A 27,184-nucleotide genomic window follows, 5' to 3' on the forward strand; every position below is an offset into this window, starting at 1 on the left:
TAAGGAGTGACATGTTTGAAAACCTGCCCTTTTGTACATATGTATTTATTTCCCCAGAACAACATTTGCAGCACAAGCCCCTTTTCTCAGTTGTGATCCTATTAGGATCCTATCTTGAGGAGTTGTTCAATGCAGCCTACTAAATTGTTTTGCCTTCTTCGGAAAACATGTGAAACATATCACAGGACAAGACTGTAGGATAACTCATTGATTGATAAAATGCATGCTTTGAATTAAAGAATTAAAATCAAGGATATGATGAGAGTATGTAGTTAAGATAGTAGTTCTAAACACAATACAGAAAATTAGTGATGTAATGACAGAGATGTACTTACTGACCTGTTGTAGGAAATGTAAAACATCAAGAAAAAAATGCGTACGTTAACTTTTCTTATCTTTCGTATATTTATCTATGTAGTTCTGATCTATCATTTTTCTTAGTTTCTGCAACATCCAATTTTTCTGTATGGCTGAGCAGATATATACTATAGAATTAAAAAGAAATCATCTTCAGTTTATTTCCTATGTTAGATTTATTTCTAAGCTTCAATCATAAAAGCACTCTGTATTCTAGGCTTTACCTTTTCTGTAAGTGATTAAGTAATTTCACTTACACTTAATCGATAATAATGCACAAAACTAGTTCAGATCTTTTGAATCATGCACAGAACAATGCTTGTAGTAAAGGCATGAAAAACTGTCATTGTAGCATGCTTCAGCAAGACTGCTATGTAATATGTAGTCCCATAGATCAAAACCATTTGTCTGTAGCAGAGTTCAGCATATTGAACTGATAGGACACTTCTCAGTGCTGTTCGTTATGCAATGCACTAGATTGTGCCTTTCTCATCCCCAACAAAATTGTGTGGAGTACAAGGGACATGCTCAGGCCCATTGGGGTTTCATAACGGTTTCACTCTTTAACCGCACGCACCTAAGTCACATACAGCATCCTACTGTGAAAATGACCATTTTCCCCAACTGAACTCAGTTTTTAATCAAAACCAAATTTTTTCCAGCCACATAAATAGAAGAACACAATTTGAAAACCCTGTCCTAGAAGCAAAAAGGAAGCTACAGCAGCATAACATGCCCAACGCAGAACTTGGAACAAAGCCTATGCAGGCCCAAGGTTTCCGAGGTACAGTACCGTGTCAGCTATCTTAGTTAAGATGAAAGATCCTGCTCTCCTGTTTATGTGACAATGATTTTGTCATAGTCTGATTAAAAGAGTAGTGTTGCCAATTCTCACAATGTTATCACCTATCTCCTAGCAATTTTCTCCCCAGAATGTCCGACCTCTCAGAGTTGTGGGACTCATGAGACACCTAAAATACTCTAACCTTCAGAGGCACAGAGAAAGGACAGAAAAGTTGACCCTAGTGTTTCCTAAAGGCTGAGAAACAGAAAGCACAATAAGAGCCCCAAAGTAATTTTCTAAATAAAATCATAAATTCTATTCTTGGGAATGTATGGCTCTCTCTTGAGCACCCGAGGTTGGCAATACTGAAATAATTAATTGTACTTTCTCTAAATTACCGTTAATTGATGTTTGGTATGTTTCTAAGCTAGCTCATCTAGCAAGCATCAATTAAGTTAAAAGCCTCAAGCACTGTGTTATAGGAGTTTACAAGAATACAGCCTCTTGGTAATGTAAAAATTAATGTGCTTAAAATGAGCTGTATAAGCAGCAAACGGCATTGGTAGAGACGAATAAACTTTAACGTAAGGTTATAGCCAGAGAATGAGGCTTGTTCTCCTTTGTAACAGTAGAAAGCTCCTCATCAACCTTACCTAGACCCAAAGTTGCCCACCCGCGCCCCGCTCCCAAGAGGTCCTGCAGCGTGAATGACCTGTCCCAGTGCCGGCGCGACCCCGACGGGACGCGCAGGCTGCACGGTATGTCCTCTGCTGCCGGCCAGCCCAGCCCCACTGCTGCGGGCATAGCGAGAGCAGTTGAAGTCACAACCTTTGCACCTTCCTCCCACTCTTCCTCACCAAGCGCAGCACAGGAGAGAGGCACGGGGAGCCCCCCGCCGCCCACACTGCACACCGAGGCATGCGGAGAGGGGACACGGAGGTTGCACAGCAGTTACGTGTGTCACTTGTTGGATGCCAAAACCCCACATGTTTGGAAAGAAAAGCTCACCTAACATTTAGCAGAGGGAAGTTATGGAGAATGTATTACTATGCAGACAAAGCTGAATTTATAGGTTAGGAAAGAGGTTTTAAAATTACCTCACAGATCATTTTTATTGTTGTAATTATTTTAGCTACACAATATCCTCTTCTAAATGTATTTCTAACATGAAAGAACATTTATAACTCCCCACTTATGGCTGATCTGCCATAGATAAGAAATATGTTTTAAGCTTTGTATTAATATAAGAACTCACAAATATTTTTTTTCCTGGAATGCCTGCACTCTTTATTTCCTTGATTTTCATACACTGTCACCTGCTGTCAGCCAATAATGTTATCTGCAGTTCCCACTGTGTTGTGACTAGATCAGAACTTTTGTCTTTCTTGTTTGTGTTGACTGATGTAGAAAAACCACTCTTCACTCGTGATGCATCACAGCTGAAGGGGACTTTCCTCAGCACAACTCTTAAGAAAAGCAACATGGGTTTTGGATTTACCATCATTGGTGGGGATGAGCCGGATGAGTTTCTCCAGGTGAAGAGTGTAATTCCTGATGGGCCTGCAGCACAAGATGGGAAAATGGAAACAGGTAATTAAGATGTTCTTTTATGTGAGAAGCAGAATGAGACATAGATTTCTGAGTCTCACTCTTTCCATGAATGCATACATTTTTCCATATTACTTTCTGTGTTAATGTGTAATATGTCTGCTCTATAAGATAAACTTCTCAGATAAAACTTTCTCGTAATTTTTCTTTCTAATAACGCCAAGTAGCTTATTTTTTCCCATTTCACAATATTTTAAGGGAGAAAAGATCTCTGCGTTCTCCTACATAAAAATGGGATGTGATGTTCTTTGGTTTATAGGCTGTTTACTCAAGGGGAGTCTGTGCATGGAAAGAAAAAGAGACAGGCAGAGAGCGCACAGACTACTAAGTGCAAATTTATTTCTCTAGAAAGGATGGTTTTGCAAAATAATCAAAGTCGAGTCTGATTCAACATTGTTCTCATTAGAACCATCAAAACAAGAGTTTTCAGTGTGGCATATGGACACGTAGGCATCTGTGGCCTACTAATAAAGAATCTGTGAAAACTAACTAAATAAAAGAAACTTCCTCTGAAGAGATTTAAAGCTGCTCTTAAGATCTGGACCACCACTGGAAATATTTTCACGTCCACAGATTAATAAAGATTGCAAACCACTGTCTTAAAGGTTTGGAGGGTCACATCAGGTCTATATATGGATGAAACATGTTTGCAGGAAGGTGAACTCAGTTTCCAAACCAGCTATCATCTCCTGTAGGAGAAGACAATCTGAAAATAATAGAATAATTTCAGTTGGCAGGGACCTCCAGTCACCAACCTCCTGCTGAAAGCAGGGCTAACTTTGTGGTTGGATCAGGTTGCTCAGGGCTTCATCCATGGAACTTTAGAAAATTTTATAGGACAGAAGTCCCACAGCCTCTGTGGGCTCCTGTCCAAATACTTAACCACTCTCATGGTGAAGATTTTTGTTCTTTAGATCAGTTGGGATTTCCACCGGTGCAACACATTACCAATGACTGTAGTCCTGCGTTTGCGCAGCCCTGTCACTGTGCACTGCCTCTCCCCAGCAGTCCTTGTTCCTCAGAAACTACTCAGGCTGCACATTGGTACTGGGACATGTGCATAGTTTTTCCTTCCATTTCTCACCAAGACTTTATAGAAGAAATGCTAGTTTGGGATTTATGTTGTCCCTGCAGAAAACCAAGTTCATGGTGGCCAGAGTCACTGTGAAGATAAGAGAATTTCCTAGCCTGTGACAGATCGCTGTGGACGGACCGCAACAGCAGAGCAGGATCCTTTTAGTGTGTTACAGTACAGGAGGCAGACACATAAACACACGCAGGCACCAATAATGTGGGTGGAATAGTCCCAAGTAATTCTTCTGGAAATTTTCTTTAATCCCTCTTTTGTTGTAGCAAAGAAATTATCAGGACTGTCATATATCAGAATAAATCACCCTGAACTCTAGTTTATTCTGTAGGACTCTCCAGGACTTTGCAAGTAGGAAGTGTGAAGGTTGTGAAAAGCATTATTTTTAAAATACCTCAATTTGCCTCAAGTCTTATATTACAGCTGGCATGATGTTTCTAATGCCAAATAGATAAACAGATAATTTTTACAAAGAAGTAAAATGTAAGAAAGAAGTAGAATATAGATTGTTGGCATTGGTTTTATAAAAAATTTAGTCTAACAGCTTTTTAATTCTCAATTCTTGTTGCCATTTTAACTTAATGCAATTTGGCTCCCAAAGGCAAAATTAAATTAGTTGATTAAATGAACAAAGGATACAACAGACTTCCTGAAGTTCAGGAGATTTTAGTAACATGAACTTAATTTTTCCTAATATTTTCACATTACCTAATACATTGCATGAGACATTTTCCTTGTTTGTCATGGTTTAGCATGCTCAGATCCAGCAGTCAAATATAGTTACTTGCTAACTCCTCTGAAGTGTGGGCTCGTTATTGGTGAACTTCTTCATATGGAGTTTTTTTCCTCTGGAAAAGAGAGTATCCTTGCAACTTACTTAAATTTTTATGTTGAAATTGAATATGGGTGTCATAATACTATTGATGGTGATTATTGTAGTCATGGATTATGGTACAAATATATAAGAAAAATGTGCTTTAAAATACATAGAAATAACATTGATTTTTTTTCCGAGGTAATTAATTCAACCATATTAAGAACACAAGACAGAAATGTTCATTCAAAGATATAATGACTATAATTACGTGCGCCCGATAGGTACAAAATTACATCTCAGAATAAATTCTGGCCTCAAATGTCTTCATTTTTGAGAAGAGTTCTGATGTAAAGTAATTGGAGAATCTCAGGCTAATGATTGTGCCATCTAACATGGTTTCTATGAAGTGTTTTCTAAATATGATAATGGTAAAATGAAAAAAAGTTATTTAAGGTCAGAATATTTATAAAAGCACTGTTCAGCAATGTGCTTGTATTTCTTGATATCCAATCCTTTTCACACTTCCTGAAGTAGGATTTCTCTCCCTATTCAGCCATTGTACAATCTAAACAACTGGAGATATAAAAGCCTCCCAGGTTCCATCAATAGAGTTTTGTTCATAAAGCTGTTAAAATCTTATGTTTTAAAACTATTTGAAATTACATATATACCTTTGGTTTGTTAGGTAGACATCATTGGATGATGAATAGAGCTTTTAAAATAGATTTTATTTATTCTTTTGACATGAACTGTGTGTTGTTGTGCAATTTATGCGCACACCAGCCATGATCACAGTCATAGGAGGCTTTGATAAATGATCAAAATATCATATTGTGGTGGTAGGCCATCATAGTAGAAAGCCTGAGGACAGTGGCACTATGATCTGTGAAGCAAGACGGGTGTAAGGGATAACCACAGGTGCTGGTGCTCCCAGCTGTAATACAGCTCTGGAGCCTTTCCCTTGCAAGGCTGATACTTTTTTTGGCCAAGTGGTAAACAAAATCCTAGTGTTTTAGACCTGCATCAGATAAGGAGAAAAAAGGAAGAAAAGGCACCATCTCCTTCATCTTACCTGATCTTGGCCACAGGCTGAAGACACCAATATTGTCCTTTATCCTAATTTTTAAAGAAACAAGCTTATAGAAAACTAATATTGTAACTTTGGTTTACTTCTCCACCCAAAATCTAATTTAGGGGTCAGATACAAATTCTATTCAAAAAGAAGGGTAAATTTATGTAAGATGTTATTGTCACCCTTTTAACATGATCACAACACAGTGATTTCACCTGCCGGTTTCAAAATGAAACAATTTTGGATTTCATCCCTTGGAACATGGAAGCAGCTGCCTGACAATGATTTGGCATCGCTGTGATGCTATGAAACAATTAAAGCAGTGATGCAAACCAAGTGCACTGAGATGCAACGAGAGATATCTGAGGTCCTGGTGATCTAACACCACCACTCAGAGCCCAGTGCTGGGTACTAAGAGGTAGCTATAATTGTCCCAGACCCACAACAAACCTCACAAGCAGACTCGGAGGAACCACATCTCAGTGGATGAGTCAAAACCAGCCAAAATTACATTCCTGATCCCATTTGCCAGATGTTTCAGAATTCCTAAGGGTTATTATGCCCTCGTGTAAATCTAGCATCTGTGAGCTAATGGCTGTTAATAATACTGCAAATGCCTTTCTAGGACATGTTTTAGCATTTGGAGCTCAATCAAGCTGCTGGATATGAACATTACACTCCACAGCATCTCTGTCTACCTCAAGTCAGCCTAGGAGCTGATACTACATTCTTTCCTGAGAGGTTACATTGCTTTGTCTTGTCTGAAGCCTCACACTGTCGATAGAAAACTGTCTGCATTTAAGAGGCCCCTGTATCCCATTAAAATGCTGAGTGAACATCACTGGTAAAAGACTTCATCTACATGAAAAGATTTTTGTACAGTGAGTGATTTTGAATGACTGCTGTTCTAAGGCAAACAAAGATTTAGGCCTGCGGCTGAGTCAGATAAAAGCTCAAGCTGCAAAGGCAAAAACTTTCCTGCAATTCTCAAGGTTGTTCAATGGACTACATAAACTGAAACAATCCCACATAATCAAGCTCGGGAAAGATTCTCACTCTGTGCATTTCAGCAAGTTCCCGTTCCTTTGGTGAAAGTTTCCAGGAAACAGCTCAAATACATTGTGCACAGGTGATTAATTGAGACTGTTGATGACCCTTCTGACTGATGAGTAGCTATGGTCATTGCAGGTTGAACTTTCCAGAAACGTATATACATCTGTGATGAATTGTCATAGCTCAACAGTGTCAATCAAGAAATGGGAAACATGCTCTATCATTTCATCAGCCAAGCATACATTTGGCCAGCTCCAAGATGCTAAATCACCTGTAAACAATGCAGAGTTGGGCTTTTTTAGACGCTATTCTCTCAGGAATGGTAGCTTCACTATATTAGTTAATCTATTTTAGAGATAAAAATTCATAAATGTAAGATAAGGTTCAGGTAACAAATATAGATGCTACAAGACAGATGTCTGCGCCTACCATATGAGTAGACATCTACCACTTCTAGATGACTGTATTAGGATGAAGCCTAGAGACTAAAGATCTAGATTCCAGAGATCAGTCCCACATCTACCACTCAGAATTTCTACTGCACCTGAGAGATTTCCAAAGGGACTGAGCCAGCTGTTAGAAATACTGGAAGGAGTGACCCTTGGCCTTGCTGCTGTCCGTGGGCCTACCATAAAGACCCATAAAAATCTTCTATACATGATGAATTTTTCAAGAAGCTGAAGTTACTCTAAATGTAAGCAAATTGGAGAGAGTTCACACTTGTTGATCTACAAAGTCATAAATGTTGTTACTCACTTGAATAAGAACAAAACTAAAGCTATTATCAGGTGTCTGACCCCACAATGTCACTAAGCTTAGGGAATAATTATCTAATCATCATTTATGCATATTTTTGCACAGTAAGGCTAATATCTCACAACCTCTGTAAAAAGTAGAGTACTCAAGACAGAAGGAATTGAGGACATCTGCAAAAGGATGCCTTTTTACAAGTTCAAATAGATCCTTAGTTCTGTTCCCTGTTTGTCCATTGTCAGTTCAGATGAACAAACCATTATCTCACCTAATGTCAGATCAGATGAGATGCAAGCTGTCCAGTTTCAACAACACCAGAAAAGGTGAACTATGTATGCACAAGGAATGCCTTCAAACCAAAGAAGTAAATACGTTAAAATTAAAAAAAAAAAAAAAAACAAAACCAAACCACCACACAATGTTTTGGCAGTCATCTGTGAATGTGAATACTGTCAGAATATCACTACAGGACTCAGCATATCATGACCACACACCACTGTACCTATCTTCTTTTTCAAGTGTCTCTCATGTACAATCGGTCAGGATCCATCTGACAATATTACCTTTTACAATATTCCCCCTCCATGGTAGCTGACTACCACAGTTGTCATCTCAAGAAGTTCACTGACCAAGAGCTCAGTGAGGAACTGGTCACACACATATGTAGGACTTAATTTCCACAATATCAGAAGCTGGCTGAAATTTAGTTAGCTCGCCTTCCTGACACCCTATTACCACCTTATCCAGTGGCACCAGGAAGACTGGCCTCCCAGAATTAAGGCATTGCATTAGGAACATGGGAGATTGTGCTACTTGTTGGATTGCTCAGGAAGGAGTATCTTTTCATTATTCTTATGCATCTCCAGGCTAAAACATTCTTTTAATATATACCAAGGCCTCACCAAGTGTCAGTCTTGCAGCTGCAAGCTTATGCCACATGGGGTCTGTGAGAGTGGAGCAGCATACATAAAAAGAGCTTGTGTTATCAACCTCCCTTAACACCCTTGCTTTGTTTGGAAGCTATGATGTTTCATCTGAACCAGCAGCGGTCTTTTGTCTCCCCATTTCAGTCTAGCTAAAACCGAAGATCTCTCTCTCTTCAGATGTTGCCATTAATCCCATGGAGTTAAGAGAAGGAAAATTAACTGTTTGGAAAGTAACTAACAACAATAACAAAAAATATTTCAGGCATCATGGAGAGTGAGAATTTCTCCCACCCTCATTAGGCCAGTGGGTGTGGATTTGTGTTATGTTATCTGCTTGTGTTCCTACTCCCTCCAGCTCAGGCAGCTGAGGAAACAGTACAAAACACAGCAGAAACAGTATATTTGCATCATGTACAACCAAAATCACTGCATTCTCTGTTCAGCCACGACACCTACAGTTCCTTTCACTAGTGATATTGGTTACATTTTCCTTTTTGTGAGACAAACCAGGAGTAACCATTTGGTAAAACCTCAGCCTGGTTTCTAAAACCAGTCTTCTTTCATTTCACAATTTAATTTGGCTTTTCAAGGAGAGGAGACTGAGAGGGTATTGAGACAGGAACTGCAACATGAATGCTATGGTCTTTACACCCTATATGAGGATGGATCTGGTGGATGCCCTGCTAGTTCATAGCTGAGACAAATGGCCATCTAGGGGCTGCGATTCACTTTTTTTTTCTTTGTGCAGTACACAGCATCCTACTTCATTCAATCCACTTTATATTTCCTACCATAAAAGCTTGCATATGACATGTAACCAATGCCAAAACTGTTCAAGAGTTGTATGGGTAAAATTAACCTGGACTTTTGAGAATCTTCCCAAGGTAGACTGATGCAGTGTTGCTAGTCCTCACAATTTTATCCTGAATCTCTATGTAAGCAGAATTCTTTAAAATGCAACTCTTAATTTTTATTTTTTTTTAAAAGGTGACTAAACGTGAATCTTAGCTTAAATTTTACAAGATAAAAGTTTCTGTTCCTCTAGTTGCAGAGGAAAGCTCTGAAGTATGACCACATTACACTTAAGAGGTTTCAAACAGAAAGCAAAGAAAAAAATGCCAATTTTACTGTTTATTTGATATCATGTATTGAGACTGTCACTTTAACTGGGGGAAGGGATATGACTTGTGGTTTTGAATGCTTGATAGTGACAGTAAAAATAATACTTGCATTAATAGCAATGAAGAACTTGGTATCAGAAAGATATTGTTCTTTTTCAATCCCCCTTTCTTTCCTATTTTAAAGTAGGCAATTCATTGAACTCTCCATGTAAATAGATAAACCAGAAGATAGCACTTAGTTTGCTAGAAATTTTTAGTACTTGTGCTGTTTTTTCTAATATTAATTTTCCTTTTTTTGTTGTTGTTTTTATTGCTTTCTTATAAAATGAACTTGCTACAGTGGTCACAGTAATATCTGTAAATTGCTTTTTACATTAACCAAAGACCTGGGAAAAGTGTCCACTTCTGTCAAAAAGTTACTGTATTCTAATCTTCATGAGGTTCCTCTTTTAGTGTTTTCTTCGTATTTTTATTCTTTTGGTACTCACTAGATTGTTAGGTACTCCTTGAATGATAACCAGGACAGAGATGAGCCTAGACGAAAAAATTTGTATCCATATTTGGTATACCACATGCTGTTACTGTCTACATCTGAGGTCTTTGTGTGCATCTTGTCAGATTTCTTTGGTTGGCTGGTGTGATATTCAATAGCCTTGTATTCTCCCTGAGGTGCAGAAAATCCATATGTCACTATCTGTTCTGCCCGATACGGAGTTAGAGCTTGAGTCCATGTTGCCTATCTGTCAAGCTACTGAGCATTCATTAAGCACTGCATATAAATCTTTCCTATTAAAACCATTCCACTTTGCATAAATATTCCTCGAGGTACAAAGAGAGCTATTGATTCTTTTTAGCCCTGTCATTTTGCTATTCCCTTGAAGTCTTCAATTAAAATTATTTATACAAACTGGAAGAGCAATTATAGCAGAGCATCTAAGTTGGATTTCAAAATGCTTCTGAAAATGGACAGTATATTCTTTAAGCCACAGGAATAATTACCAAAAATTTCTTAGGAACATCTTGTCATCACCTCACACACTGTCTCGCTTCATGGGATGATTCTGTTTCTGCGTTACTAGTACAAATGGGACTCAATGGTCTCTGACTCCATATCTTGGTTTTTAGCCCTAAAGTTTGCCATAATTTAGAAATTTTGGGAATCTTTTGTCTCAAGCTTTAGGCTTAGTACCTTAATTTGAAGTGGTTCAAAGCATCACATTAAGGAATAGATCCCCAAGTACGGTGTCAATAGGGAGGAAAAGGTTGCCTTCAGCACAGAACTGAGTCTACCAACGTTTGGGGTGCAATTCAGTTGCATAAACATAGGTGTCCAGTGCCATTAAAAGTGCCAGAGCTCCCACCTAGCCTCCTCCTGCTCTTCCAGGCAGCAGTCTCTTAAAGTCCTGTGTTGTACCTGCAAGTCCCATATGAACATCTCAAATGCCCAAGGCTGTTGTAAATGACATTAGACCCCTACTTAAACAACCACATTCCTCCTTCAATGCCTTAAGAGGAGTGTGTTAATAGACTCCTTTGTTTTTCCGTATCATCTATTACAACAAGCAGTGATTGATTCATTACTGAACAATAACCCTTTTCTGATCATTTTAAGGATAGTTGTTTCCCCTAGCCTAATTCAAAGCCCACATCTGTGGTTTTATGAACACTTAAAAGAAACAGCAAAACCCCTTTTAAACTTAATCGGCTTAATTTTCTCTCATTTAACCATGCAAACAACAACATTATAAGAATTCTGATGGTTCAGCCATATACTGGTGGTTATACATTCATTTTCATCTCCAGCACTTACAATATTTTTGTTCAGATATTATTGGTGCCAATAAAATATATACCAATATTAGGACTAAATAATATATGTAACTTGTTTTCTTTCCTATAGTGACTCTTCTTCGAAAGACTTATTTTTTTCAAGTCCAGATAATACACAGAAATGTAGCAGGAATCTGAAAAGAACAGCAATCTTTCATTTTGCTTTGATAAAATCTATATTTATACACAGGAGACAACTCATAGTATGCATGGTTTATGGCACTTATTTCATTTTGAAAGAAATTCACATTTGTTGACACTTTATTTTTGATCTATGTTTATCAGTCCTAAGAATGATGATATGTGCTTGCTACTTGAACCAGTAAAATATTGGACATGTAAATAGGTGAAGTTCTGGGTTATGTAAGTGTGACACATAGTCTTCTGCAGGAGAGAATATATAAGCAGATCGGCTTATATATAGTAAGTTAATTCTAATGGCTAAGCCATTAGAGCAACTCTTCCAGCACCAACTATAGAAAGTTGAACATGTTTGATTAGAGATAGCTGAGGTCTGAACATGTCCAGTAATGCCAGGTTTCATGTGTACAGCACTTACTGTCTTTTTATCCAACTGTTTGACCTTTGACCAGATTTTCACTGCAGTTATGTTTTTATTTAACCCAGAAACCAAAGGCAAAGCAATTTGATGGGAAGAGAGGGCATAATACAGATACAACCTATGGTAATATAAACAATCCTGTCTCTTATGGACAAATGCAACACAAACCATATACACAAGATGTACACACTGTTTAACTAAACCACCAGTCTAGGCCTCTGTAACCAGAGCAAATGGAGATCTTCTGGTCCTCAAAGGTGCCGTATCTTTAGCAGAGGATGAGATCATACAGAAATCAATACATACAGATCATACAGAGCATATTTGGAACACAAACTATTCAAGTACGTGCAGCCTCACTTTCCTATTAATTCAAGGTCTGACTTCATGGAAAACACAGCCACAAAGGCCAAAAGCATAGACGAGGATACTAAAACTATGTCATATATGTTGCAGCACGCAAAATACAAAGGCAGAAGGAATATTAAATGATCTTTTCTGTCTACTATCACATACTAAGATACTTTTATCCCATTTTACTCTTCATATTGTCATACACCAAACCAGTGTGTATGACAAGTCTCAGAAGCCCATAAATTCATTCTTCATTCTGAATGCTATCATACAAAATCTGCAGATTCCGCTATTAGGATATTTAACATAGGCCAGGAGATGATAAATACATTGTCATAATCCTCACATTTATTAGGACAATTTTTGTAAGTTTTGCAAGTTGCCAGTTGAGTAAGCAGTGTGCAATGAACTCAGTGGCTGCCAAAAATGCTGCAGTTGCAGAAATAACTTTTCTCCTATCAAATGTAATTAACATCTGTCTCGCATGATTTGCCTATTTGTATGAACAGACGAAAATATACATTGAAAAGAATAGTCATCATCTTCTCATGTACCATTTCATTCAATAAATAATGACATCTTATTGCTTAACAAGAAGAATGATCTGGAATGGGGGAAAGAGCTTCTTTCTATATAAAGAGATGACAGGGAAAGTGAGAACTTCACATTTCACTAATGAAATTAATAATCTAGAACTGTAGTTCTCAATATCATCAGCCATGCCACCTTCGATTTTCTTTTAATTTTGTTGTTCCGACATATAAGACTGTACTATACCATTCAAATATCAAAATAAAAAGTAAACATTTAGCTGAGTTTCAGACTTCTGTTCAGTTTGTATTAAAAATTAAATAGATTAAGAATGCATAATCACCTCTCTGCCTCCAGATTTGTACAACCAAATACAATTGCTATGTATATGAAAATCTGAGAGTTCAGAAATTCAGCTCTTCATTTGCCTTCAACTATTCTTTGAGCACAAATTTTAAAGCTAAAATTTAAAGCAAATTTTAAAAGTTTTGAAAATTTAAGAATACATTAAGTAATGACTTTTAAGATACAATATCTGCTGTATATTTAGAATGGGAAACATCTTTTTTGACACTTAAGAAATATTTTAATGGAACAAATTAGTTAACATCCCTGTACCTGAATTTCCCCATCCAAGAGGATAAATAGTTATTTTAGAACTTTGTAAAGTCCAATAGTTATTGCAGTTAGTAACTCCCATCATAACTACTACAAATGTTAGTGAAGAGAAGCCTAATGGAGTTCAGCTTAAGATAGTTTGGGCCGACTACTGTATACGTCCAATTGTGCGGTATACATTAAAACAGAAATCTGTGCTCAATCTCATGTAGATCAATTTTTTGTCAGTGCTCTGAGTTTCTCATTTGATGCATGGCATAAAGTAAAAATATCCAGAGTTGCATTAGAGATGAAGAAACATTTCCAGACATATAAATCATATTCCAGGAGCTTTGTGAACCTTTTACTAATGGAGGTTACAGAGACATTTCAGGCAATTTCGTTACGATTTCACTTCTAAAGCATCTTTCACTGTCTATTGCCAGAATCAGGATATTAGCATGGATGCACCTCGCATCTCACCCTGTTTAGCTGTTCACATAGCCTTTGTCAGAAGAGCAAGGTTTATTCCAGCACTTACGCAACTGGCTCTTTGTAATTGATGACTCTGACATTTTAAAAAATGGCTTGTTTGCTTAAAAAACTGTAAAGAAAATTTCTCAATAACATAAAGAGCACTTTTCAAACCAGTAGGCGGATATGATGTTAATCCTGATGAAAAGTGAGAAACCCCTGGAAAATTTCATCCAGCCTTTCCTCTCTCCACCCCACAAAAGTCTTCTCCCCTCCAGTAGTCACATAAGCGCAATATTTACTCTGAGTGAGTGAATGAAGGTGGAGCTCGAGATGCGATGCTGCTACGGTATGCTCTGCGCACGCACTCGCTTCTGCTCTCGCTTCTGCTCATCTCTTCCAGTAGATACCACAGGGGTGTGGTGCCATGGCGGCAGAGCCAGGCTCCCCTAAACACCGCTCCTCCGTCATGCCCAGATAAGCAAGAACTGTGTGCAGGAGCTAGACAAATTCTTGGTGACTGGAGCTCGGGAGTTTTGCCAGCTCAGCTATCGATCTTAGGGGATGACTAGGTGGCGGGGGGAGAAGAGGTCCTGTCTCTAGAGGCTGGGTGCGGGACTGGGAGAAAACTGACTGGACTAGAACCTGCTGGAGCTGCAGATGTGACAATTAGTTTTTCTTCTGCAGGGAGGCAGGGAGAAAAGCAGTAATTTTATGCTCAGAGATGGCTGGAGAGTGGGTGTTTATATGCATGTGTGTGTGCCTGTAGAAGGAGGGGAGGGGGAAAGGTACTAAAGAAAAGAAGAAAAGGAGTTCTGCAAGAAAGGTCTGAGAGCACTGATGTCAGTATAGAACTTTTAAACACTGACACTTTCACTCCTTTTGATGTATTGCCTTCTTCTTCAGCTCCTAATGAAAGTAAATTAAAATTCTTTGTATTAAACTAATTTATTTTGCATTAAAATCAACATTGTTGTCTACAGTATTTAATGAGACTTTCTTTGCCATACTGAGCATCACCTGTGGTACTGCTGAGGAAAAGTCAGATAATATTGGACACCTCTTCTTTTCTTGATAGGTCTGTTCCTTGTGAATTTATTCGTAGGCCAATAGTGAGTCATGAAGCATGTTGGGTTATGCTGCTGCTCCGTTATTCACTATCTTTTCTATTCCACCTGTACGTACACAAAGTAACAAGTCTCAATAAGCAAAGGCTATCAGCAGTTGATGATTATTGGCCTGAAATCACACCTTTGAATCCTGCAGATCCATCAGCTCTGCAGAAGCTGGCAGGGGTGAGCTGGGGGTGCCAGTAACACGATGAGGGACTAAAAGTGTACAGGAAAAATTGGTGGTTTCGTGCTGGGGCAATTCAGAGAAAGCAGGCAGCAGAAAGAGGTGGAAAACTGGAAAAAGAGGAAATTGTAGTAGTAATGTGAACCTGACAGCGCTTTCATGTCTTGTAAGGGAGAGGTGCAGGTTATAGTTTAATAGAAACATCATTGTGACTGTGTGGGAATGAAAGACATGCTAGGTGTGCAGGGCAACATTAATCATACCGCTGTCACTAGCATGTTACTAGGATTATTTCCCCTGATATTGGCCAGACCCTCAGCCAGGGCTCTTGGTTCTCATCTCGTTCAACAGAGACTGGCTGACTTGCTTCCACTGAAACCTCTAGAAAAGTCCATGCACCACAAGGCAGCCTGGTGGGCTCAGGCAGGATGTCCTCAAGCAACTGGAGAGGAAGGCATCCATCCACAGCACAGACACTGCCTCCTGTCAGACCTCATCACCAGCACCAGAAATCACCCTTGTTTAACCTTGTTTAATTAGTAGGTGGGTTTGGGGGTAGATTCCTCTGTAAACTCCACATGAAATTCATGCAATGCTGCAGTGCTACACATTGTACCAAAATGTTTACCACATTTATGTGCTCATACTTTTTATATCATTTTAGAAGGTTGCTTTATTTTAAGGGGGTTTTGTTCTAACATAGACAAGAGAAGTTAAGAATACTATCGTTTTACCTCTGGTCATTTTCCAGACAGGTTAAAATGGTAGCATCATTACTCAGAGTTCAGAAAAGCTTTGGTTTTTTGGTAGGTTGTTTTCAGCAATCTGTTTAGTCTTATTCCAATTATCTTCTGTATATCAGGTAGAGTACATTTTTTAGGTCAAACTTGATTGCATCAAAAGGAAATGCAGTTGACTATTATATAAGAGATTCAAGTGTTTCTAGTGCAGTTCCCACTCATTTAAAAAATAGTTCTGAATTGTTTTGAGAAATAAGGATAATAATAAGAATTGCACTTGAACAATTTTTTATGTCAAAATGCTAATCCATCCCAGGTGCCAAGCTGATGGATTTTTATTTTAAACTGTATAGTGCTGTAAATACTATCTTTCAGTAGTCTGTTCAGTTCTGAATGCAAGATTGTGGTATTTTAAACATTTCATTTGCTACAAGAATAATGAATTCTGCTTTGCTAGAGCATAATATACGTAATTTCAAGGCAACTGGAAGTAATAGTTTTCAAAAAATGTTGGCAAATAATTTTTTTTTTAAGTTCAAACTGAAAATAATACTATCTTAAAGAAAATTCAGTAAAGAAACAAAACCATAATGTTTCTAATTTTTAGAAGTTTTTTAATTTAACTATTCCAGCAAAATTGCCACAAACTGGCAATTTCTTCTAGCTAAACCCAACCTAGAAAAAAATTGTCAGAAAACACATTCTTTGTATAACCTCTTTTTACCAGCTGTCTTAACTTTCTATTTACCAAAGCTCCTAACGATGAGAATTTTCTTAAAGTTTGTAAAGCAACATGCATGTCTGTAGTGTATGTATAGGCATAGACATAGTGGTGCAGCATTACTGGTGCTCTAGCAGTGATGCCGGTATCGGTGCTCCCCGAGGCCACACAGCACCCCAGGTCTTTTTACAGCAGTGTCCTATACAACCATTTTCAAAGACCAGAGTTTCACCTGAGTCATCCAGTTCTATGTCACACTTCCAAATACATAATACTTTTTCTAATCACAGTCTGTTAGAGATAATCCATTATAAAACAATGGTATGCGTATTGTATGTGGTGCAGGTATCTGGATGTATCTAAAAGTGTTAAATAGATAGTAATATAACATTGGTTATAATACTAATAGCAGATGCTGAATGTGTATGATGAAGTGCTTCTATATGTGTATGTCTGTGGGTAGGTGTACTGGAGGTGTATCTCTGTAAAAATATACATGTGCATGTGTGAATATATATACATTTATATATACAAAAAATAAACATAAAATTTAGTCCATTTCAGAAAAAAAAATGCAGTTGTTTCTAGGAGCTAGGGGAGGTAGATGAGCTATAATATTATTTCATCATATCAAATATTCTCACAGATATATCACTGAGGGTCTCCATGCCATGGAGCAGTCACTTTTATAGTGATCAGCCTGGTCCTAGAGATATGGATTTTTACTTTCCCACATAGAAATATATCCACATGTAGATGTTAGCCTCATTTTGCATGTGTGTGTTAGAATTAGGAGCTAATTTTCTTCCGCTATGAATTCTGTGTTGAACATGCTTTATCTTACGTTGACAGAAAAACCCAGGCTTTCCCTGATTTGGGTCTTCTACCAGTTAAGTGCAGGAGTAGCACTGGCCATAGAAATCAACATCAGGTCCTCCCTCTGTCTGTCTTTCTCTCTCTCACACACACATAACCAGAATGCAGCTGAGTGGAAGAGCCAGACCATGTACAGGAAAAACAAGGAACTGGAACAAAGACCCTAAAGCAAAAGGATAAAAAATAAAGTGTAATCTTGATAAAGACTGTGTCAAAATCTGTTGATGCAAACACATCGAATGCATACAGACAATCTTTAACCTATCATTTTCCAAATTTGAAAATTTTCTTTTTGGGTATATAATAGATATCATAAAAGAGACTTGAAACAATCCCCCTCTGAGTCAAGACTGGAAGGGGAAAGTCACTGTGTTCAGTCAGTACCTGATAGCCTTCCTGTGGCTATGAAAGCAGCCCTATCCAGTTGACAAGCAGAGTGATGCATAATACCTTGTACAGTATAATTGCATCTGCTTCAACAGACTTCAGCAAGACTTCTACTCTTTCTTGCAGTGGCAGCAAGTTCTTCTCCAAAATCTTAGAAATTACATGGGCTACCATGACTTTTTTGTGACCTCTGTTTGCATCTTGCAATAGCATATATAGAATATATATGCTATATATATAGACAGGCTATATATAGAATCATAGAATCATAGAATCATAGAATCATAGAATCCTTACAGTTGGAAAAGACCTCTAGGATCATCTAGTCCAACCAGCAACCCAACACCTCCATGCCTACTAAACCATGTCCTGAAGTGCCACATCTACATGTTTTTTGAACTCCTCCAGGGATGGTGACCCCACCACCTCTCTGGGCAGCCTGTTCCAATGCTTGATAACCCTTTCAGTAAAGAAATTTTTCCTAATATCCAATCGAAACCTCTCCTGATACAACTTGAGGCCATTTCCTCTTGTCCTATGGCTTGTTACTTGGGAGAAGAGACCGACACCCACCTCACTACAACCTCCTTTCAGGTAGTTGTAGAGAGCAATAAGGTCTCCCCTCAGCCTCTGCTTCTCCAGGCTAAACAACCCCAGTTCCCTCAGCACTCCTCATAAGACTTGTGCTCTAGGCCCTTCACCAGCTTCGTTGCCCTTCTCTGGACATGCTCCAGCACCTCAATGTCTCTCTTGGAGTGGGGGGCCCAAAACTGAACACAGGATTTGAGGTGCGGCCTCACCAGTGCTGAGTACAGGGGCATGATCACTTCCCTAGTCCTGCTGGCCACACTATTCCTGATACAAGCCAGGATGCTGTTGGCTTTCTTGGCCACCTGGGCACACTGCTGGCTCATATTCAGCCAGCTGTCAACCAGCACCCCCAGGTCCTTTTCCACCAGGCAGCTTTCCAGCCACTCTTCCCCAAGCCTGTAGCGTTGCATGGGGTTGTTGTGACCCAAGTGCAAGACCCGGCACTTAGCCTTGTTGAACCTTATACAAATGGCCTTGGTCCATTGATTCAGCCTGTCCAGATCCCTCTGCAGAGCCTTCCTACCCTCAAGCAGATCAACACTCCTGCCCAGTTTGGTGTCACCTGCAAACTTACTGAGGGCGCGCTCAATCCCCTCATCCAGATCATTGATAAAGATATTAAACAAGACTGGCCCCAAAGCTGAACCCTGGGGAACACCACTTGTGACCGGCCACCAACTGGATTTAACTCGGTTCACCAAACCTACTCCTATCAAACCTACTCCTTCAGAATGATTTAAATTTCTGATGCACAGTAGCCTTACTATTATATTGCTATCAGTGATGGAATTAGATGTTCTTTTAAATCCTGATTTAGCTGGAAAAGAGAGAAATCACATTAAGCTCGTATAATTTTTATTCCTTTTTCTTTCACCTCTTTACATTTCAGTCAATTTGATGCAACAGTATTAATTTGCCATTAGATGAAAGCACACCTCGTATGTTTGTGTTTGAATTAGGCAGCGTGCCTGTTTTTTAATTTGGGAGAGTGAGGGATTTGAGGAAATTGCAGAATGCTCACGTAACTAATTTCTCTTTTAATGGCGACAGCTTTTAATCTCTTTCACGTCTTGTTGGTATCTGAGCACATCTGGGTCTTACTTAGGTATTCAAAATCTTTGTTATGCCTCGAGAGCATCCTTCCCAAATGGATTCTGTTTGTGCAAGTGAAAAAGAAGAATATATTATCAGTCATCTTAAACAGTCTTGCTTTTGCACATTCTCTTTAACTACACAAAAATAACCATAAAGACAAGTACTTGTTCTACTTCTTTTCAAAGTTGGGGGGAGGGGAAGTATTCTTTGGTAGAAGAAATGTAGAGAGTGCGTAAATACCAAATTGGGAAAATATTTGATTATAATCCAAAGTAGAATCTGACTAGACTCCAGTGAGAGTCTTCTCCAGGAGAGTCTCCAGGAGAAGCACATTGGTTATGTGCAAACAGTTCTTCCCTGTGTGTGCAGAAGGCTTGCAATCGGTCCTAAACCTCATCTTTGACATTACTCATTTTAATGATGGTATAATTTTTTGAATGCCAGAACAGAGTCATTAATAGGTTTGGGGAACATGCTCTTTGTAAGATTATCTATTGACAAGCAAGGATTGTGCAAATACAGAAATGCCTTTAGGCTTCCTTGGCCAGCATATGAGACAGTAGGCACTGATACCAGAGGAATTTATCCTACTTTTTCTCCACATTTTCTCCTCCATTCCTGCTAGTATTTGCTGTTTTCTCTATTTCCATGTCACTTAAGTGACATTATCTATTCCACTATTCCCAGCCCTCTTGTGCTAGGCTGGCTTCCAGGGATCTCTGATGCTATGGAGCTCTTTCTGATAGTGACAGCCTAAAGCTGGACATAGAGGCAGATGGTCTCAGCTCTATTAGAGTAAAGGCTGTCCTGTGCCTTCAAGCCTAGGTGAACACAGCTGGAAGAAAATATTCCACCTATGGTTATCAGCAACACTGCACCAGAGAAACATCTATGCTTGCTCTTATATAAATTCAGGATTGCCTCAGAATCCAAAACACTCTCTCCAGTTTTTAGACTAGATGAACCACTGATTCTCCTTCTAAATCACTACTCTTTTTGAAGCTAGCTGAAGCTACATGAATAAGTGTGAAAATATGCATACCTCTGTTTTCCAAAAGTACCTTTTAGATGAGTTCTACTAGGAGCACTTTATGGTATTCAGCATTTAATACGCAGGTCATTGCAATAAATCCTGGAGGACAGTGAAGTCTGAGAAAGAAAAAGGATATGGTCACTTCAAATACAAAAGTTAGTGTCCTCTGGTTAATCAGAATACTCCTTGCCATGGGAATGCTAGCAGTCCTGTTACAGTAGTTCTCTCATGTGGGATAATAATATACATATTTTCGGAGTGATAGTGAAAAGACTGGATAGTTTCATTCTCAGTGAAAATAAAATGATAGAACTTTTCAGAATTTTTTTCTTCACAGTGTTTAACTATAATTCCACTTATTTATTAACCCTGAAGATCCAGTCTTGACAATGTTTCAGTAGTAGTTTACAGTATTCCTGGTTCACTGGACATTAAATACATTGATTGATTGTTTCATCTTTATGTATGTAAAATTTATCAAGGCTAAACAATTTTGGGATTCCTTGCTGAGAAAAGCTAAAGGACTGTGAGTTTGAAAATGCTGTGATTCGTTCTTCTAAATATTAACTGAGAAGATAATATATAAGCTTTTAGTAGTATAAAATTAGAAAAAAATTATATTTTGTAATTATAACATTTAGTACATTGTTTTCAGTTATTGTAAAAGCTTGTTCTATTTTACAAATTGGTTTATTGTCCTATGAACAGGTACACATTCTCCCTGCTATATCCATTGTAAAATCCATGAAATCAAGATACACTAAGTCACAAAAACACTGAATTCATTCACCCAGCCATGCTTAACTTTGCTGGTAGGACAATATTTTTTATAGTGATGTCCCTTTGTTAGTGTCAGCAGTCCCAGATTTGGTTTGAGTGATTCATAAATTTTGGGTTTCTTTTCCTGAACTGGTATCTTCTTGATTATAGTAAATGCAGAAAGAATTAAAATAGACAAGGAGTCCTGCTTTCATTTTTATACCTAGGGTTGTTTTGGTTTTTTAGTTTAACCTTAAGTGAGTTTCTTCTGATTGTAATCCCCATTGGAATTAATGACTGTGTCATTTCACTGTATTTCTAAAAATCACTAGTATATACAGTTGACACCTTACTGTGTTTTTTGTCTGGAAATTGCTTTCTGGCGGGGCACGTTTGTGAGCATTGTGTGCATGCAAGCCTGAAAAATTAATCATTTCATACTTGAACTGTCATAAGAAGCAAATAGAACAAAAGCAGTTTTAACAGAAATTTCCATCCATTTTTAAAAAATTAATTTTTGGAGCAGGATTCACCAATATAGTCTGGGATTTTTGTGCCTGCCTGAAGCAAGAGAGGGCTCTTAGACATGCAACCAGTTAGGATATTTTTAAAGACAGGGAAAAACAAAACACCCAGCGCACATCAGTTTCCTTTCCGCTTTCTCTAGCACTCTGCTGCTGGCATTCACATCCCAAATTCCTCCTGCTCCTTCCATTCCTGTATCCCACAGCACACACGTTCATCCATTGCTTATCCTTAGTTATCTCCTGTCTCTAATGTGCTGCATCCCTGCACATCGTACTTTTACCCTTCCTCATGCACTTCTCATGCAGCAGAGAGTTCTTAGAAGGAAGTTTGTGAAGTAGCTGTCCCATTTCCCACCATTTTCACAGGCTTACCAAATAAGGGTAAGTTGTGCATAAAATACGCTTGAGATAAATTTTCCATGAATTGCCTTCTGTCACTATGGCTACTATCTCCAATCAGATGGGAGACCACAACTTGCTCTCAATTTTTGATGGACATAGGAGCAATATACTGTCAGGAGAGATGGTACCACCTACTTTGTCAGGAACAGGATAGAAATATTGTATGGAAGCAAATGACAATAAGTGGTAGCCTTTTGAGGGAAAATTGGATATAATGATCATTTTGGGAAGGGCTTTTTAACTACAGACCAGCTGTGGGATGAATCACAGTGAGAACGTTAGGAGATGGCAGGCATACTGTGAGACTGCTTTTTCAGTCTGAACAAATAGTCTGATACAGGATCACAGTCATTCATAATAACCCATTTTAATTTACTTTTCTTCATTAGCTAATGAACAAATTAATAAATTCAAACATCCAGAAAATTAATTATTTTCTAAAGAGGAAGATATGGTGTGTTGTCATACACAACAGAGGATTAATGCCACTTTATATATAAAATCTGAGGCTTGACTATTGAAGAGTAATTGATGTACCCATAATGCAGCTTAGTTTGTTGCAAGGGTTAGGATCCAAGCATTCAGCTGAACCCCTAGATTCCACTAGAAAATGATATTTACCCTGCAGTGTTGTTATTATTGTTCAAATATTTACTGCAGTGGAATTGTGCACAACGAAATTGTGACTCCACAGTGCTATAAACCGTACAAGAGTACTGCAAATTCTCATCTCTCTCTCAGAAAGCTTGTAAACCAAAACAGAAAATAGAGAAGGTGAATGAGACATACAAGGAGGCAGAATAGCTAGTGAGAGATTGGATAATCCTCATAAAAGGAGAATGTGATTCTTAGGCATGCAGCTATAAAGGTGAAAAGTTTTGCCTAACCATTACAAGGCTGGAGTTTCCTGTGTATTATAAAGCAGTCTTAAAGAAGGGGCTTGGGGGGACTTTTGTTAATGATTTTGCCTCCTTCATCTCACCAAAAATTATTATGCAAGCTGAATTTTGTAGTTTAGACTCAGTGTGGTATTCAGGAATTGGCTTGGAAAGAAAGCATAAATTATTCAGTGGTGAAGGTGTTAAATTGTTTTGCAAAGAATAAAAATATATTGTCCTTGAAAATGAGTGCTTGGCAGTGAAAGAGGCTCTAGAGATATTAAGATAACATTTGCTTGGAAGGAAGGTCAGTTTGATAATACATTACCCTCTATTAACCTGGAAAAATACAGTAAAACCTGAGAGAACCAAAAGGAACTCCAGTATTTCTCTTTGCTATACAATTTTAAAGCAAGTAATATGTTTATACATGCCTGAAAAGCTACTGAGTAGATCTTTTGGTATAGAAATTATGTGAGAAGCTCTCTGAAGTAGAGGTAACTTTTATGTTGATGATTTTACTATCAAAAAAGATAAAACAGAGGTAATACATAAGATAAGCATATATCAACCTAAAGGTTGAATGGCCTTTATAAAACTCTTAAGTAGAAAATGACTCATATACTAGCCATACATTTGTATGAGATATTTGTTAATGAATTGGTAATCAAAGATGAGTCCATTTTAAATGCTCTGAGGTATTTATACATAGTAAACTATTAGTAAAAATTCACTTATTTAACTGGAAATTTTTTCACTTTTTTGCTACATTTAAATTCTGCTTGATACAAATATAATGCTTCCTGTCTTTAATTTTGCATAAAAGCATTAACCTGTAGTAATCCAGACTTCTTTTGAAGTATCTGTCTCCATCTCTGGAAGGTACTGACCTTGTAAATCCAGTTGACTGCTTTCAAGATACAGCAAGATTTGAGGATTTATATATATGTACAAATATGAATGCACATATAGATATTCTGAATTTCTGGTTTGGCAAGACAGTAGATGCTCTAATAACTAGGATGAAGCAGTGAATGAGCACACAGTTCATTACAACTGGCAGGATTAAGGACACGAGATGTTTAGCCAGATGTTTAGCCAGAATAAAGTTTGTGAGTGAATTAACAGTGTTAATAACAGTGTCTGGGACGACAGTAATTGTAAACATTTCTCATGGGAAGCATTTGGATGCATATTATTATAACAGATTGAACTTGCTAAACAATACATCATAGCAACACCTTCAGATCTGGTGCCTGGCGTTTGGCTCCACATCCATGGTTTGGCTCTGAAATAAGCACACTGATTTTCAAAGGTGTTGAGTGCTGGCAGCTCCCATTGAGCTTGGTCAGCAGAACATGGACCTGAGCAATTAATACACAAAAAAATGCACAAATCAAAGCTTTTAGTCTTAGCTTTAAATTAAGCTAATGACCTGACTGATAGTGAAATCAGATTTGCACAGGTCTCAGAGAGTCAGCTGCTGAAGTTAGGCACCTGGATGAGGACTCTTTGTGAGTGTAGCAAGGAAAACAGAGTATTGATCAAACAATGATGAGAATCATAGTCTTAGTAAATAGATAACGGAGTTATAAAACTGCTCCAGTTCTGGCAGTAATGCCCACTTCAGTTACAGGGGATGTCCTCAGAAACTGTAATATCTCTAAAATCAAAATGAACTTTCAAGTTGTACCTCTATAGATTTAAAATGGAGACTAATCCTACTTATCTGTCTTTGCACATGTTGTTTAAGTGTCCAACTAACTGCTGTTACTTTCACTAAGTACTAATTTAGTATGTGACTAGTTATTGCTTGTCCTCATGGTTCTAGCATTACTCAAAGAAAGAAAACAGCTCTATTAACCATTTCAGGTTCACAAGTAAAACATGACTGCCTATTACTAAAAATTCCCAGTTACATATATATTTCAGCATATAAAGACATTTGTCTTTGTGCTGCAGCCTCTTTGTAAATGCTCCATCTAGTTCCTCACCTCATTCATCTCCCTCTTTCCTTCCCAGCAGTTTATGTCAAGAATTAGCAGTTGCAATGGTGTGCGGTCCACAATGCTGCTGAAAATATCTTCCACCGGGGACAGGTGGCACATTGCCAGGCTTCCCAGGCGGGGACAAGGGCTGCTTGGTATCTACATCATGCTCTGTCATACCCTTATGCCTTCAGGCTGCTGGGAGGCTGGCTGGACTACTTTCCTCCTCCTGGGAGCCATTACCTAGAGAAATGTGATGCTCTGCGTACAGAAATAAAATGTTGTGCGTACAAAAGCAAACGTGTTATAAATTTTGACCCTCTTCTTCTAAAGAAAAAAGAGGGTTTCATTTCTACATGAGCCTCTGCACACAGTGACACCTTTCAAAGTGACCCCAAATAGCTGTGCAAACATAGTATACATTTTTTATCTTGCTCTTCAGATCCACTGATGTTTTGTCACACAGTTTGTTCACACCAGGCATTTCAGGATGTGCAAGTAGTTCCTGCAAGCAAAGCCTAGACAGAACAGGCTTACATAATTTGTAAATAAAAGGCTGCCTTGAAAATTGGGCCTTTTTCTTTTTATGCGGTCTTGCCTCCAAATTACTTATCATCTTTTAAATAATTACTTTTTTGTAAAGTGGCAGTTTTAACATGCATGCTATGCTTTCAGATGCTTGAAGAAGTGAAAAACTGTCTAGCTAGAAAGAGAATTTGCCTGCTCTTTAGCACTTTATGAGCAACATTCATTTAAGTATTCTTTTGCTCTTGCTTTACTTACATTTTTAATCTGCAATGTTTCATGTTTACTGGATCAGCAAATAATCAAGGTCTTTAGATTTTTTTGGAATGTATTTTATTCCTCTCCCAAAAAAAGTTAAATGCCTCTATTTAAATAGCTTTTGCCACTATATGCAAAATACAAATAAAATGTAAATAGTTTCTTCTACTAATCCACATCTGCCTGGGTGTAATTACATGATACATGCTGGTTAAGCAGAAAAATTTTGAATAGACAGCTTTTTAATTAGGCATGTGCATTGGGTCACAGTAGAATTAAAATGGGTTCTAAAAAATTGATTGTATAAAAATGGCACCTGCTTACTCAACGGATCTGATTCTTGGGTAACGTTGCAGACACATGTCTGTGTCACATCTTTCTGTTGGCCCTTGTAGAGGAAGCCAAGCTCAGAGCCAGCGTGCTCAGTCCTTCCAATGATCGGGACAGATTTTAGCCCAAGTTAACCACTTCTACAGTGATGCTTTGTAGAATTACTGACTTTCAAATGTGACAAACAGCTGATTTACATCTATTGCTCAGGTTTCATTAAGAGGAAAATTTAGGCCTATCTAACGCAAGTTTGAGTGCCTGAATGCCTGGAAATACATTTTGATTACACTTTTTGTCAGATTTAGTAAATAATAATTTCTCTTACCCTGATTTTTTCCCCTGAACCTCAGTTCCCAGTGAGTTCCCAGAGTCCAGTGAGTGAAAGGAGGATCTGTGGATAGTGGTTACCTGTCAGCTTTGCAGAGTTTGTCTGCACATGGGTAAAATTTTCTGTATGAGGTGAAGACTGGGAAACAGTTCTTCCATGCCAGTATGAACAGAGGTATTTTAATGGGCTGTTCGGTGTTCTCACATACCAGCAAGTGGTCCTGAAATTACTTCTGAGTGCAGAGGCAGCTGAGCATTATGTATCCCAGCACCTCTTTTCATTTCACTGTGGCTGCCGCAGTACTATCAGATAAAGTTGTTATAAAGCTAATAATAAAGTGGTCAATTTTAAATTCAGCTCTTCCAATCAGTAGCTGTGGTTATTATATGCATGTACTTCTCCCCAGGTTACATTCTTGATAGGTTTTAGCAGTTAATTTAATGTTACTTTTTAAAAGAAATAAGTAAGGGGTTTTTTGGCAGGTGTTTTAAGTATTTCAGTATTAATATGCAATAGTTATCTTA

The 27,184-nt window shown here is 38.1% G+C and overlaps 1 protein-coding gene across 11 annotated transcripts in view; it reads left to right on the top strand.

The window, feature by feature from the left end:
* MAGI2 (membrane associated guanylate kinase, WW and PDZ domain containing 2) overlaps positions 1 to 27,184 on the top strand; it is a 773,865-nt gene that overhangs the window by 618,478 nt on the left and 128,203 nt on the right. For all 11 annotated transcript variants that reach the window (XM_072858606.1, XM_072858618.1, XM_072858632.1 and 8 more), the window contains 2 exons: positions 1,020 to 1,141; positions 2,549 to 2,731. In XM_072858606.1, coding sequence (XP_072714707.1) covers positions 1,020 to 1,141; positions 2,549 to 2,731 — 305 coding nt within the window. The remainder of the gene's footprint in view (positions 1 to 1,019; positions 1,142 to 2,548; positions 2,732 to 27,184) is intronic.

The sequence above is a fragment of the Ciconia boyciana genome, chromosome 1 (genome assembly GCF_034638445.1).
Source record: "Ciconia boyciana chromosome 1, ASM3463844v1, whole genome shotgun sequence".
Lineage (NCBI taxonomy): Eukaryota > Metazoa > Chordata > Aves > Ciconiiformes > Ciconiidae > Ciconia > Ciconia boyciana.